This window comes from Apostichopus japonicus, chromosome 12, assembly GCF_037975245.1.
Source record: "Apostichopus japonicus isolate 1M-3 chromosome 12, ASM3797524v1, whole genome shotgun sequence".
Classification (NCBI taxonomy): domain Eukaryota; kingdom Metazoa; phylum Echinodermata; class Holothuroidea; order Aspidochirotida; family Stichopodidae; genus Apostichopus; species Apostichopus japonicus.
In genome coordinates this window covers 25,394,467-25,409,928 of record NC_092572.1, presented here as the reverse complement: position 1 = coordinate 25,409,928, position 15,462 = coordinate 25,394,467, and the positions used below count along the sequence as shown (strand labels likewise).

Genomic DNA, 15,462 nt, shown 5'->3' with positions numbered 1-15,462 from the left:
AACCGTTTATAACTTGTTGTTAAAAATGATCACTAGACTGCCTATCATATAAATCAGTGCAACGAATAATTGAAAAGAAAACATTGATATCTAGCGTTTTCTGAGGTTTTATTTTGGCAAATCTAGCGTTTTCGTCACTTGTCGCTGTTAACGCTGATTACCACATAGCCGTATATGGAAATCTACGGTTCTGTATTACCAAAAGACACAGCGCCCTCTCGTTCGATTTGTGAATTCATGGGTGCAAGAAGAACATTACGCAATATTATTCTGTAATTCAGCAGTTATGGCTCTGATCGGAAGGTGGGTGAACTGTCACAGAAATGATTTATTTTATTTTCAAGTCTTTATTTGAGTATTAGATCATTTCTTTTGATTTTCACCATGATGAGGTGGGCCTGGTTATTATTTTTAGCGTTACGTATCGTACGTTCAATGTGTTTGCATTGTACGAAGTTAGGCTACGTAATGATATGCTATGTCTGTTTGTTCAGATTGCGTTGGGGGTAGTTCTGCGAACGCGTGAGGACCACCCTTCAGTTAGGATAGAAAGTGGTACTCTACGTTAGGCCCCCTCTATGTTATGTAATGACTGTGAAGCTAACTTATATATAATAAACAATTCGCATTAGAAAAGCAAAGGGCTTAACAATATATGTTGAGAAAGAACTTAGAAGCCCATACCAAGACTAAGGAGCAAGAGTTAGCAGGGATCTGCCCAGGATTTCCTGAGTGCCAGGTATACTGATCACCGTCCTGGGGGTGGGGTCTAAGGGGAGTGGGGTGTTTCGATTTTTGAAGGTGCTCAGATGCCAAATGCTGGCACTTGTGTAGCTTTTTAAGCACATACACAAGTACTACTTTTGCTAACCAATTTACATTTTTTTATTTTTTTTTTAGTGAAATATATTACGTACCTGGTAAAAGTTATTAGTTCAATGTTTCAAAGAGATTTTACAAGGTACCAATTGAGAATCGTAAGCAATGTTTCTCGCATGCGTAACTGATGCATTATTAGTCTGTATAATTTTGGCATAGGCTAGGCCCAATTTATGTTGAATATATTGTTAGGAATGTCGGGATTTTAGATGAAAACAGTGCTGGGCGGGGCCGCCCAGTGCCGCCCAGTGTGGGCACATCCCTGAGTTAATATTTAAATTAATTATTATTATTTTAATTATTCCATAACATGATGACATACCCTACTGTTAGACCTAACATATGCTTACAAGTTAGTCATTCATCCTTCACCAAAACTCAGTTCTTAAGATGCGAAATAAGACTCATTAAAAAAACAAAACATACTTGGCTTTCAGTTTTATGAACTCAATTGGTAATAAAACAAATTTGTCATGAAATATTGAGGCCATAAATTTTCCTCAAAATTAGCTAAATTAAGAGCCTGGTCACATGTTTACCACAATATCCTACATAAAATACTTTACATTTATGCAAAAGATGCCTCCAAAATTGAGGGCATATTTAGGGTTCTTAAGATGCAACCTGGATTTGGTTGCTAGACATGGCCGTATCCTACAGTCCTACACCATATCAATTTCAGGCGATTCTAAGAGGGTCGACGTGGAATCGACCCAAAAACCTGTTGATTTGGCATGGATTGACCCATATGTTGCTGAATGTAGTCATCAATTAAGCAATCATCAATTTCAGAGATGAAGCAAATTGTAACTTGGTGAATACCTTGATAACCAGAATAATAAGAGAAAACATTACTGTGGCTCAGTGCTTTTTTTGGGGGGGTTTGGGATTGGACTGTATGTTAATTACTAGAAGTTAACTAAACTTTGACCGAAAGTCGTCGTCCTTAGTTGGAGGATATGTTAAAACCAATGTGATGATGTACACAAAGTTGAAGTTACAGTGTATCTTGTTCATTTTGCAATATATTTACAGAGGACTTTCACGGGGCCACCAGCTGTTGGCTTACACCAGGCCATGTCTGGTGTCCTGCACAAGGTAAGTGCTGTACATGTCAAATATTGACCCTTAAGTAACCATCAAATATAAATATCAGTGCAATATGGTTGACCTGTTGAATGCATAAAGGTGGTGGCATTAACAAGCAATGAAAGCAAGTATCGAAGAAGTTGTGGGTTCGAGTTTTTGTCTGCTTAAACGCCAAGTCAAGTAAAGTGGGTTTTTTAATCTAGGGGGCATCCAGTTTCCCCCATCTGAGGTGGTGGAAATACTTATCAAAATTCCAGCCCTTGTATGCTTAAAAGTCAAGTCAAGTCTAGTGGATTTTTTAATCTAGGGGGCATCCAGTTTCCCCAATCTGAGGTGGTGGAAATACTTATCAAAATTCCAGCTCTTGTCTGCTTAAACGCCAAGTCAAGTAAAGTGGGTTTTTTAATCTAGGGGGCATCCAGTTTCCCCCATCTGAGGTGGTGGAAATACTTATCAAAATTCCAGCTCTTGTCTGCTTAAACGCCAAGTCAAGTAAAGTGGGTTTTTTAATCTAGGGGGCATCCAGTTTCCCCCATCTGAGGTGGTGGAAATACTTATCAAAATTCCAGCTCTTGTCAGCTTAAACACCAAGTCAAGTAAAGTGGGTTTTTTAATCTAGGGGGCATCCAGTTTCCCCCATCTGAGGTGGTGGAAATACTTATCAAAATTCCAGCTCTTGTCAGCTTAAACACCAAGTCAAGTAAAGTGGGTTTTTTAATCTAGGGGGCATCCAGTTTCCCCCATCTGAGGTGGTGGAAATACTTATCAAAATTCCAGCTCTTGTCTGCTTAAACGCCAAGTCAAGTAAAGTGGGTTTTTTAATCTAGGGGGCATCCAGTTTCCCCCATCTGAGGTGGTGGAAATACTTATCAAAATTCCAGCTCTTGTCTGCTTAAACGCCAAGTCAAGTAAAGTGGGTTTTTTAATCTAGGGGGCATCCAGTTTCCCCCATCTGAGGTGGTGGAAATACTTATCAAAATTCCAGCTCTTGTCTGCTTAAACGCCAAGTCAAGTAAAGTGGGTTTTTTAATCTAGGGGGCATCCAGTTTCCCCCATCTGAGGTGGTGGAAATACTTATCAAAATTCCAGCTCTTGTCTGCTTAAACGCCAAGTCAAGTAAAGTGGGTTTTTTAATCTAGGGGGCATCCAGTTTCCCCCATCTGAGGTGGTGGAAATACTTATCAAAATTCCAGCTCTTGTCTGCTTAAACACCAAGTCAAGTAAAGTGGGTTTTTTAATCTAGGGGGCATCCAGTTTCTCCCATCGGAGGTGGTGGAAATACTTATCAAAATTCCAGCCCTTGTATGCTTAAAAGTCAAGTCAAGTGGGTTTTTTAATCTAGGGGGCATCCAGTTTCCCCCATCTGAGGTGGTGGAAATACTTATCAAAATTCCAGCTCTTGTCTGCTTAAACGCCAAGTCAAGTAAAGTGGGTTTTTTAATCTAGGGGGCATCCAGTTTCCCCCATCTGAGGTGGTGGAAATACTTATCAAAATTCCAGCTCTTGTCTGCTTAAACACCAAGTCAAGTAAAGTGGGTTTTTTAATCTAGGGGGCATCCAGTTTCTCCCATCGGAGGTGGTGGAAATACTTATCAAAATTCCAGCCCTTGTATGCTTAAAAGTCAAGTCAAGTGGGTTTTTTAATCTAGGGGGCATCCAGTTTCCCCCATCTGAGGTGGTGGAAATACTTATCAAAATTCCAGCTCTTGTCTGCTTAAACGCCAAGTCAAGTAAAGTGGGTTTTTTAATCTAGGGGGCATCCAGTTTCCCCCATATGAGGTGGTGGAAATACTAATCACAATTCCAGCCCTTGTATCCTTAAAAAGTCAAGTCAAAGTAAAGTGGGTTTTGTAATCTACAGTAGGGGGCATCCAGTTTCCCCATCTGAGGTGGTGAAAATACTAATCAAAATGAGCCAATTGGATAGATATTTAAACAATGCCTGGTGTATTTTTGCATAAATCCACCCATGGTAATAAGGCCTTTACTGCTGCCTAATATGACAGTCAACAAAGTATGGGGTGGAACAGGAAAGTGGATGGCTATAATTCTTCCATTGGTCACCGAAGTTGTTTTGGAAGATGTTCGTAAATGTACTGTATGTAGGCTACAGTCTACACAGACTGGATACATCCATAGCTAAGGCTAGCTTTCATTTTGAGCATAGATTTGGAATGGGATTAGTGATGGGTTCTTGCCACGTCCTCATGAAACGCTCCTGGGCTTTGGGCCTTTATGTACTGCCTGCCTTACCAACTCTGAGTTCCTTACCGTAACAAGCCAATTGCTGTTGTGCCTGACAGTGAAGTATTTTCCACATGTCTGTGATTAGTAAATACTGGCTGTTTAATTTCCTATCTGGTAGTTCACAATTTACAATCTTTCTCTGTAGGATCACCATGGCGACCACTGCCAAAGAGGAACAAGATCAGTTTTGGGAGAAAAACAGGAAACTTAACAGGCCCATGTCACCTCATTTGACGATTTATAAGTAAGAAATATAGATCTGTAATTTTTGTCATCCTTTTGTTTGAAAGTCAATGCTTTGTGATAACTATTTCTCATGCAGGAACTCATGCATTATGGAGACTGCAAGGGACCTTATTTCTTCTTCACCTAAGGATATTTTCCAATTTTTTGAAGACCCGTTAATAACTAACACTTCAGTACTTAAAGGAATTGTCTGGTGGAAGATTTTGATACATTGTCCTTGTAGTTATTATTTTTCTCTTTCTAACCATGTAAAAATTGTCCCCATTCGACATTTTCTTCTTGTAGAAATCTGGTTTTCAAATTCACCAGTTTCTCACCAAAAGTACCGTTTGTTCGAACGCTTCAATATGGTGTTTGACGTAGTGCTTGCAGATAGGCAAAACAGGCGACTTGAAGTTAGCACTCCCAATTCCGCAGCAAATTAACTCACGTGTAAGCACATTGAATTTGCCTCATATATATAACGTACATACTCGCGAACGTATATACTACGATGCTCAGTTGGTGTACTTGTATAGCGTTACACATAGTACACTCACACTCAAACCACAGTTCATTAACTGTTCTTCGAACTCGCTGAAATAAAATTCACGGATCAAATTAACAGTAAAAGGAAACTTATAAAGTATTCGTTAAACCGAAAGATGAAACTTGGCGGGATCGATGTCATCGCAGAACTGTCCGATTGTAAACGTTACAGTAGCCTATACACACGAACATTCTTCGCGCTGGAGCTGGATACCGCGATGTATAAACAACGAAGAGCCTGCTGTTAAAACTTATCTTGTGTTACACAAAGACCACGAAACCACCGATCTACTAAATATATTGCGGCTTTAGGAGTTTTTTAAATTATATCTAATTTATAAGAAATTTCACCGGAAATTATTGAAGAAATTGATCGAATCGTTGTCAGAGCAGAATATAGCGCTGAAAAGCTTAGGCTTCGCAGAACTGTCCGATTGTCAACGTTTGAGTACAGCCTACATGCGAACATTTTTCGCGTTGGAGCTGGATAGCGCGATGCATAGCCTGAACAACTCAGAGTCTGCTGTTAAAATTTACCTTGTGTTACACAAAGACCACGGAACCACCGCTCAAGTACATGGTGGCTTAAGGAGTTTTTGAAAACATGTCTAATTTTTAAGAAATTTCACCGGAAATTAAGGAAGAAATTTATCTGTATACACACGCTGTTTTTGTTGTGATTACCGTATAGGTACTGTGCGGAGGGTGGGTTATGACGCAATCTGCTATGGCAGAGCTGACGTCACGTATTGTACTGTTCAAATCATATTTGAAGTGTCTTAAAAAAATCGTTTCTCTGTCAAACGCAACATTAGCGTTCTCATACTTTGACAACATGTTTGGAAAATTATTTACTATTTTTTAAGGTAACTTCTTTGGGCCACCAGACAATCCTTTTAAGCAAACAGTTCTCTTCAGACTTAGAAGGAAGTCGAAGAATGGTTGTGTATATAGTCCAACACTCTCTCTCTCTCACTCTCTGTGGTTTTGTTCCATAGAGATGTCCACCAGATCCTTCACATATAATTTAACCAAAAATATTCAAATTTCCCCACGTTTGGTCCTCCATAGAAATAGATCTTGTAACCTTGGAATTATATATTCTGGTGGGCAGAAAATGTGACATTTTCAGGGTAAGGAGAAAAGAAAAGAAATAATCTTTAATGTTAGTTGTAAACCCCATCTCAATATCTTACCCCTGACTCAAATAAAGGTTTGCTGAATGGGCGACATGTACAGTAATGAGGATGTGATTTAAGCAATTCACTCCGGCTACTGGACTATCATCCCTTTAAATTGCGTAAATTGTCAGTAATTGCCCAGACCAACTTTGGGTTAATTATGTTCATAAATTTTTTTTTTTTTTGTTGTTGATAATAACCCCCCCCCCCCAACAGAAAATAAAGACTATTTAGTGATCACGTATTGCATGCTGACGACAATTATCGTTTATCAAGTTCATTAGAGGAGGAGGAGGAGGAGGAGGAGGAGGAGAGAGGTGTTCAGTTAATTAATTCTCCAAATTGATACTGGATTCAATTACATTAGCATTCAAATTTTACATAACAATGTCAACAGCATTTTTGATATTTGAATATTTCTGACATTTACGTTTAATATTGCTAGAAATGTAGCATATTGTGAAGCAGGCTTTTGTCTCTTTCACTGATTAAAATAATTAAGGATTAAAAAAAAAAAAACCCGTTTTTTTTCTTCTTTGACTTCTTTCAACAGACCCCAGATTACCACCATGCTCTCAATCACCCATCGAGCTACTGGAATTGCCTTAACAGGTGGTAAGTTTGATAAAACAATTGATTCAAGAACTGTCTAAACTTGCAAGCATCCACCAACTGGTATAAGAGGCCCCCATTTTGCAGTGGGTGGGGGGCCCTGAGGATGGGTTGGGGGCCCTGGGGTTGGGTGGGGGCCTGAGGATGGGTGGGGGCCCTGAGGATGGGTTGGGGGTAGGAGTCGGAAGTAGTTGTCCTGAAATTTGAAGTCTGCCTATTGACCTCCAGGGTTGGACCCAAAATTGTCCAAAGTTTTACATTCTGTGACAGAAACGTCTGATTTTGGGAGGGTGGGGTGCATGACCTTAACACCTTTCACATTGTCACCTCCCCCAACCCCCCCCCCCCACCTGTCGTCACAGAGTACTCACATATTTTCTGCAAATATTTTGATTGTTGTACATTAAAACATTTATTTTCTATTTATATTTTGATAGTCTTATTGTTACTAATTTTCGGCTGTAATAGTTTGGTAATTTAGTTTTATTGTATGCTGTCATATTCTATTGCTTTCGTCTTTAATTTCTGAATTATATTGCTTGAGTAATTATTTGTAAGGATATTTGTTTATATTTGTTTATTTTTGTAATTTTTATGTTGCAATATTTTTAGACTAATATTTTTAAGCTGTAATAATTTTAAGTTGTAATATTTTATGCGATTTTGTGAAGTGCTTTGAGATCATTCTTTGATGTAGAGCGCTATATAAGAATAAATTATTTATTATTATTAAATTCATGTCTTTCAGTGCTATATGCATTCGGTCTCACGATGAGCGTACTCCCCGGAGACTTTGCGACCTATCTCGCCTTGGTGCAGTCGTGGTCAGTGGGCCCAGCTCTGATAGGCCTAACAAAGTTTGGGATCGCATGGCCGATGGCCTTCCATACGTTGAACGGTGTCAGACATTTGGTAAGACGCGGAGGCGGGCTTTCATCTCTTCTCTGTCACAGAAAGCCCAGATTCGTTTGCACATTTGTTAAAATTAAACTGTAAATGCTGCTTTCCACAAGAAGCCTCCTGTCACCTTGTTTCTAATTTGTTTCCCTTTTTTTTCTGTCATTCTTGATCTGCCATCTTGTTATTTTGAAAAGGATTTCTATCCAGTTTGCAAAAATGGTCAATGAGAAGACTGAGCTGATGGACTGTGAGACCCCCTCCCCCATCCCCTCCCCCTAGGGGTGCTCTTGGAGCACTGACTGATAATCCATTCTGGCCTTGCTTGTATTCCTTGTTGTTTGGCAATTGAATTGACCCTATTTTATACCTTTTTGCCATAAAAGAGCTCTCATAAAGAGTTCTAAAACAGTACTTATTGTGAGTGCCGGTATTTATTCACAAGGTATGTATCAAACTTCTTGGTTATTAGTCTTTGCCTTTCGAGGACCCGAGCGTAGGAACTCACTACTCTTATCTGTAAGATGGAGGACATTGATAGATTCGAAGTTCACCTAAAATTTCATGTTCTATTGTTTTAATTGTCGATTATTATCATATGTAAAATGTGGCTTGTTCGTCTTGTTTATCAACAGCCGACTCGAACGTGTCAATGTCGTCTCGTCAATAAACAGAGAAAGTGGGCTTTAACTGACATCACATACTATCTTTCAATCTGGTTTTCAATCTTTTTTTTTTTGCTTTTTCTTTTTTTTACCCTCCATCACTTCTCATCTGCAGTGTTGGGACATGGGCTACGGATTTGAGCTGAAGAATCTTTACACGACTGGTTGGTTTGTGTTGGGCCTTTCGTTAGCGGTTGGTATCGGTATCGCCGCCGTGTAGGACGACGCTGGGATAGTCTCTACCACTGATATCCGCGACCCATGTGAAATTCAGAAAATCCGACCACCCTTCCTGCATGGTGCATAATAGTATGTTTGATATTGGTTTCGTGATGATTGGGAACGGGCAGCAAGATGGGACAATGATCTAAAATACCTCAAGAGATTATCCTCCTCGGTATAAATAAAATTACTTTGATTTGATTGTAATAAATTTCACATTGATTTGAAAGTAAAACAACAAAACACAATATTATCAAAAGTTTGGAAACAACTTGACTGTACTTCCGGGTGGAAATTTTTACTGTCAGATTCCATCGAAAACCGATAGAGTATTTTTCTTCCAGGGCTGCTACCCAGTTCATGACCCTTCTGCTACACCTAGATTTAGGTATTCTGGCCAGAGAGCCATCCCGAATGAAAGGCCACTTTGTTTCCTCTGAAGACCTCATCAAAACAAAGGCGGCTTGACTTTGGAAAGTACTTTACTAGAAGTATCAAAATGGACGTTGCTTAAAGTCATCTTGTTAGCCGTCACTATTCAAGCTATTATTTGTCTATGCTATGAAGACTCGGCCGGAATTTGAAGAGACAAAACGATATTGGGTTTGGCAATAATATTATTTTGTACATTTGCTTGCCAATATGCTCAATAAAAGACAAGACAAATTTTGAATCAAATTTCATTTTTTTTTTCTCTTTTTTTTTGTGTGTGTATTTATTTCATTTCATAAAATTGTCTTTCACAGCAAAAAGAACATATGTAATAAATATAAAAAATACTGTACATATATACAGAACAACGTAGTATAAAATGAATACAAAGGGTAAATTTGAGAGTTCTATACTAAATAAATAACAATAAGAAATGTGACCCTGAAATCTTTACTTGAACACGCTCTGGAGAGTAATATGCTATCTTTGATTAATTCACATCATTAAGAATCCATCTTGAATTATTTCAGTATATATGGAGAGAACATTAACAGTAAAGGTAGTGTGTAAATAATAAAGAGTACCGCCTGACTGTGCACTCCTGTGGCTGATGTTGATAGATGAAAAATATGGCTGGAAATCTTTAAATAGGTCAATGCAGATCCTCCTACTGCTGCTGTAGCAGTTTGGAATCATGGAGACGCAATTTTTTACGTTCGGTGATAATTTTTGGGGGGAATGCATCTGCCAACAGCATGGTGAAAATCCCATAAATTTTCTCTATCCCATATCCGACTCCAGATTTGGAGTCGAAGCATTGGTAACAATTATTTTGGCTAGCCTGATAGGTTCTAATTACTTCCAAAAAGACAATTTATTCACTTCTCCGAATGACTCGACGATTCTCTGGGATAAACGATGAAAATGAAAACTGCTGTTCATTCTTAATAACAGAGAAATTTGAAATGTGGAAAATTTCAGAATACTTTTAAATTCGTAACCTTCAATCAGTTATATGCCTATTGAATAAACATTAAAATAAACTTCAAGTTTGTGGTTGACCAGTTTGGGCTTTCACTAACATAACATAACAATATAAATATGGTCCAAGAAAACACAAGGTGTGTAATTGTCTTTGGCATTCAGTATTTCTATTGACATGAAAAGAAGAAATTGAAAGGTACAAAGTAGGTCTGTAAATATTTACAAAACAAGGTGGAGCAGGATTTTCAAGGAAATTCAACAAATGTATCCAATGTGACAAAAAAAAGCTGTCAATAAAAGTGCTTTACCATGGCAACTAGCACCCTCTCCATGCAGTCTATATTATTCAAAAGTGCTACAAAGAATTATACAAAAGCTCCAGGTTTGCAACTGCAAATTTAAAAGAAAACCAAAACTGCTAAAGAATATTAAAGTGTGTTGCACAGTCTTTAGATTCAACAGTTCAATCATGTTTTATATTATCATCTAGCAAATTCATTGCTGTCAAGTGAGACGTAACCCTGCAGGAAGCATTCTCAATACCGTATGGCACTTGCAAAGTATGAATACTGCATGGTCACATTTCAAATAAAGACCACATTCATCTAAAGTGTCTAGTTTAACAGAGTGTTTCAAAATTCATACTTAAAATAATAAAATCTGATGGCACTTGCAAAGTATGAATACTGCATGGTCACATTTCAAATAAGGACCACATTCATCTTAAGTGTCTAGTTTAACAGAGTGTTTCAAAATTCATACTTAAAATAATAAAATCTGATGGCACTTGCAAAGAATGAATACTGCATGGTCACATTTCAAATAAGGACCACATTCATCTATACTGTCTAGTTTAACACAATGTTTCAAAATCCATACTTAAAATCTGACGGCACTTGCAAAGTATTAATTCTGCATGGTCACATTTCAAATAAGGACCACATTCATCTATAGTGTCTAGTTTAACAGAGTGTTTCAAAATTCATACTTAAAATCTGAAAGGCACTTGCAAAGTATGAATACTGCATGGTCACATTTCAAATGAGGACCAAATTCATCCATAGTGTCTAGTGTAACAGTATGTTTCAAAATCCATACTTAAAATCTGATGGCACTTGCAAAGTATGAATACTGCATGGTCACATTTCAAATAAAGACCACATTCATCTATAGTGTTTAGTGTAACAGTATGTTTCAAAATCCATACTTAAAATCTGATGGCACTTGCAAAAGTATGAATACTACATGGTTTCGTTTCATATAATGACCACGTTCGTTTATACAGTCCAATGTGACAGAAAATTTAATACTTTCAATCACCGTCCAATGAAAGAATATCGAATAGCTTGAAGAATGATTATCCGAGGGAGAGAGGACTTTTATAACATTGTTTTAATCCAAAGAGGTGTTTGTCTTAGATTCAACAAAATTGAGAAAAAAGAAGACAAATGAAGACAAATTGGAATCACCATCCAGTAACAGAATATTATGACTGTCTGAGGGAGAGAGGACTTTTACAACATTGTTTTAATCCAAAGAGGTGTTTGTCTTAGATTCAACAAAATTGAGAAAAAAAAAGACAAATGAAGACAAATTGGAATCACCATCCAATAACAGAATATTATGACTCTGAGGGAGAGAGGACTTTTATAACACTGTTTTAATCCAAAGAGGTGTTTGTCTTAGATTCAACAAAATTGAGAAGGAAGAAGACAAATGAAGACAAATTGGAATCACCATCCAATGACAGAAATATGAAGTAGCTTAGAATATGGTAGTCCGAGGAGGAGAGGACTTTTATAACATTGTTTTAATCCAAAGAGGTGTTTGTCTTAGATTCAACAAAATTGAGAAACAAGAAGACAAATGGTGAGCATCGGCACCACCACACAACAAATTACAGACTTTTATGTGTACTGTTAAGATACATGATTAAATCCAACATAGTATTCAGTAATAAATCAACTCAACACATTAAACAGTAATAAGTAACTTGGTGTATGACTGTCAGAGAGGGAGAGATTTTCGTTGCTTTGAAAAGAAGACAACCACCTTAAAAGGATTAGGAGAAATGGATTGTCCTTTGAATGCAACAGCTTAATCTCTGTTTTTGAGATCCACAGACTAATACAGCATACAGAGAAATTGAATCACCTCAAAACAATGACACATTCTACAGTATTAGTAGCTTGGTGTATGACTGTCAGAGAGGGAGAGATTTTCATTGCTTTGAAAAACAAGACAATCACCTTAAAAGGATTAAGAGGATAAGAATGTTCCTTAAATACAACAGCTTCATCTCTGTGTGTGAGATCTAGCGACCAATACAGCATATAGAGTTTGGAGAAATTGAATCACCTTAAAACAATGACATAAACTACAGTATTAGTAGCTTGGTGTATGACTGTCAGAGAGGGAGAGATTTTCATTGCTTTGAAAAGAAGACAATCACCTTAAAAGGACTTAGACTAGTAACACAGACTGCAGAGTACTGTCAGAAGAAATTGCATCACCCACACGGTGACACACTTGAAAGGATGAAATTATCTTGAAGATAAAGTTGACAGGGGCCGAAGTCCAAAATCTACTAAGTTTGTTGCAACACAGAGACAGAGGACTACCATTAATTAAATGTCACTGTAATTTGAAAACAAATATTAAATCGCCATTATCAATTGTTCCCAGTTGTCTACTGTGCACATTTTTTCCAGTTGTACTGTACAGTAGTTTATAACAGGAAATTGAGCAAGTTTATAAGGTGAAAGTACAGCTTAATGATGTAACCAGTAACCAATCACAATCACGTATACTGGTTTGCACAATACTTTTTTTGACATCTGGCAACACTTGTTCATAGCATCAACACGTGATGAGGTGACGCCCCCCAAAGAAGGAGAGAAATTTGAATGGGTTATCCATGTTTGAAAATATGTACTGCCCTTTTCCCATGTTGAGAAGTGTTTTTTACAATTTTACCCTAGGTCCTAGGCTATGGCTAGTAATTAATATTCAATAATAGGATCTATTGTAGACTACTGTACATTGCACAGTCCAACTGTAAGGTCTAAGATCACAGTGTTACCGTAAACAGCAAAATACACACTGTTACTGTTAGAGTAGGTTACATATAGTAAAAGCTGATTTTCATGATTTGGACTGCGATTAAGATATATGTACGGAAGCGTAGAAGGGACATTGCATTGACGAGTTACCGACTTGACAAAACAAACTGACGAGTTGACGAGATGGTAACGTGACAAAATTCAGAAAATTGAAGTTTTGACGAGATAACGGTTCTCGCCAATGCATCAATTTTCTGCAAATTGACGAGTTGCAAAGTTGCTACCATCTCGACAAAATGACAAAATTCAGAAAATTGACGTATTGACGAGATAACAGATCTCGGCAATGCATCAATTTTCTGCAAATTGACGAATTGCACACTTACTACCATTTCTACAAAATGACAAATTTCAGAAAATTGATGCAATTGACGAGATCCGTTCTCTCGTCAAAACGTCAATTTTCTGAATTTTGTCACGTTACCATCTCGTCAACTCGTCAATTTGCAGATAATTGTCGTTTTGTCAAGTCGGCAACTCGTCAATGCAATGTCCCTTCTACAGTACACTTCCGTATATATGGAGTATCCTTTTCACACTCATGTATAAATTTACAATGTCACCTTGTATAACTAGCATCACCTGATCTCCATCAAATTGAATCCTACATGAAAATATTGCATTAAGAAATCAAGATTAGGGCTGCTGCTTCCCTTCATAACAATTACACAGGTACATCTACTAGAATCATGTGGAATGTATCTTCCAAAGAACTACGACATGAGTTTGTAAGTTAACAGAAATTTACAGGTGGTGCTTGTTTTTATTAAATGTATTTGAATCTTTCAAACTTAACTTAACATATATCGCAGGTAAAATGAACATCAACGTGAAGGTTTGATTACAGGGCTAGAACCGGTAAGCAATTAAATTTATCAATTGCTTTCTCGAACCATTGTCTGAAAGTTGGGTGTTGTGAATTTTCAAAATGAATAATTAAAACTTTAAATGTATGCTTTGTCTTTCCCACCGACCGACACACCAGTGTTCCCTAAACTAAGTCTTGGCTCAAGGACACATTCAAAGTGATATATTGTTTGCTCAAAGAGCTCACATGGCAACTGGTTCAGCCTACACTTGTAGACAAAGGTCATTTTACCAACACGTCGGGTTGATGATGTAATGACAGAACTTCGTTAGCTAACATCCAGGGCACATGTTCAAGCCAGAGTTGTGAATAAATATTTGCACACAGTACTTATAGTTGATTTAGTTCAGCCATTAAATGATTAACTTTTCAAAGTTAAGTTGTTGTTCAGTGTACAGTAGGTTGAAATGAAATTGTCTGCTGTTGTGGAACTTGCGGATTCCAATGAAGGTTTAAGTACACTAAAGTACTATAACTGCCTTGCTACTGAAATGTCTGACATTCTGCTAGCCTTCAGATTTTGTTTTGAAGTGAAGTCATGTGGGATAATTATTTGCAAATTGATAAAAAAAAAATGGTTCATTACACACATAAAAACTATTAAAAAAAAGGTTAAAAAAAATCAAAACACATGGCAGGCAGCATAAGTTAGCATATTTTATTCAAGCATTATCAGTCACTGTTAGTTTTATAATGTGGAAATTTGTTGTAATGTTGCCTAATTTTTTGGGTAAACTATCATCTATGCAACATTAAAGTAATTCAAAGCAACCTGAAATTACTTCGGGAGAAGTAAACAAGTCTATCACAAATAAACATGACATAAATCTTCATCTGCTGCTGTGTCAACAGAATCAATGGATCAAGGACCTGCCTCAATGCTGCCTAGTGTTATATAGGATGGTTTATTGTAGTATTAGTATTAATGCACAGGCGCCGCACAGCTTGGTTAGGCTCCTGAAATAGCAGTTCTCCCAATACACCGTTATACGGTAGGATATACATGCACGTAAGTAAAGACTGCAGCAAGAGTACGTGAGTAACGAATTACGTTCTCTATACTTTCTCACTCCTCAATCATCTCCAAGCCGTGCGCTACATAGAATGATGCATGATGGGAATTGTTTACCGGACAATGTATGAATAATCATGATCTTGGATATGACACCTAGGTCAGACCAAACACTACCCAGTGGCCACATTCTGCCTCCAGTATACATACTATGTCAGGAGGTCAATCATGAAACTAACCCTCTAACGAAGAAACGCGGTCAAAGAACGGCGAGTAGAATGCCAGGCGGCTACATTCACTTTGATTTAAAGAGATGTTTGGAAATTAAGCTGGCAACAATCATGTAAAACAATTGGAGACTGCGGAATTCCATGTGTCAATGGCATACTTAGCCTGCATTGGAAGTCGCTTTGGTGATGCTGGTCTGAGAGATATACTTATTGAGTCAAACATCTTCGCCCAGGGCTCTATCAACGGA

The 15,462-nt window shown here is 37.6% G+C and overlaps 1 protein-coding gene across 1 annotated transcript; it reads left to right on the top strand.

Moving 5' to 3' along the window:
* Nucleotides 1-172: 172 nt before the first annotated feature.
* LOC139978004 (succinate dehydrogenase cytochrome b560 subunit, mitochondrial-like) lies at nucleotides 173-9,244 on the top strand. Its single transcript, XM_071987907.1, has 6 exons — nucleotides 173-303; nucleotides 1,915-1,977; nucleotides 4,361-4,459; nucleotides 6,724-6,785; nucleotides 7,531-7,694; nucleotides 8,460-9,244. The coding sequence occupies exons 1-6, from the start codon at nucleotides 287-289 to the stop codon at nucleotides 8,562-8,564; spliced, it is 510 nt and encodes a 169-aa protein (XP_071844008.1). The 5' UTR covers nucleotides 173-286; the 3' UTR covers nucleotides 8,565-9,244.
* Nucleotides 9,245-15,462: the final 6,218 nt, after the last annotated feature.

Bases quoted from the DNA above. Each gene is read 5' to 3' on its own strand.
- LOC139978004 (XM_071987907.1), top strand. The intron at 4,460-6,723 runs GTAAGAAATATA...TTCTTTCAACAG, and splicing joins CCTCATTTGACGATTTATAA to ACCCCAGATTACCACCATGC. The intron at 7,695-8,459 runs GTAAGACGCGGA...TCTCATCTGCAG, and splicing joins TGAACGGTGTCAGACATTTG to TGTTGGGACATGGGCTACGG.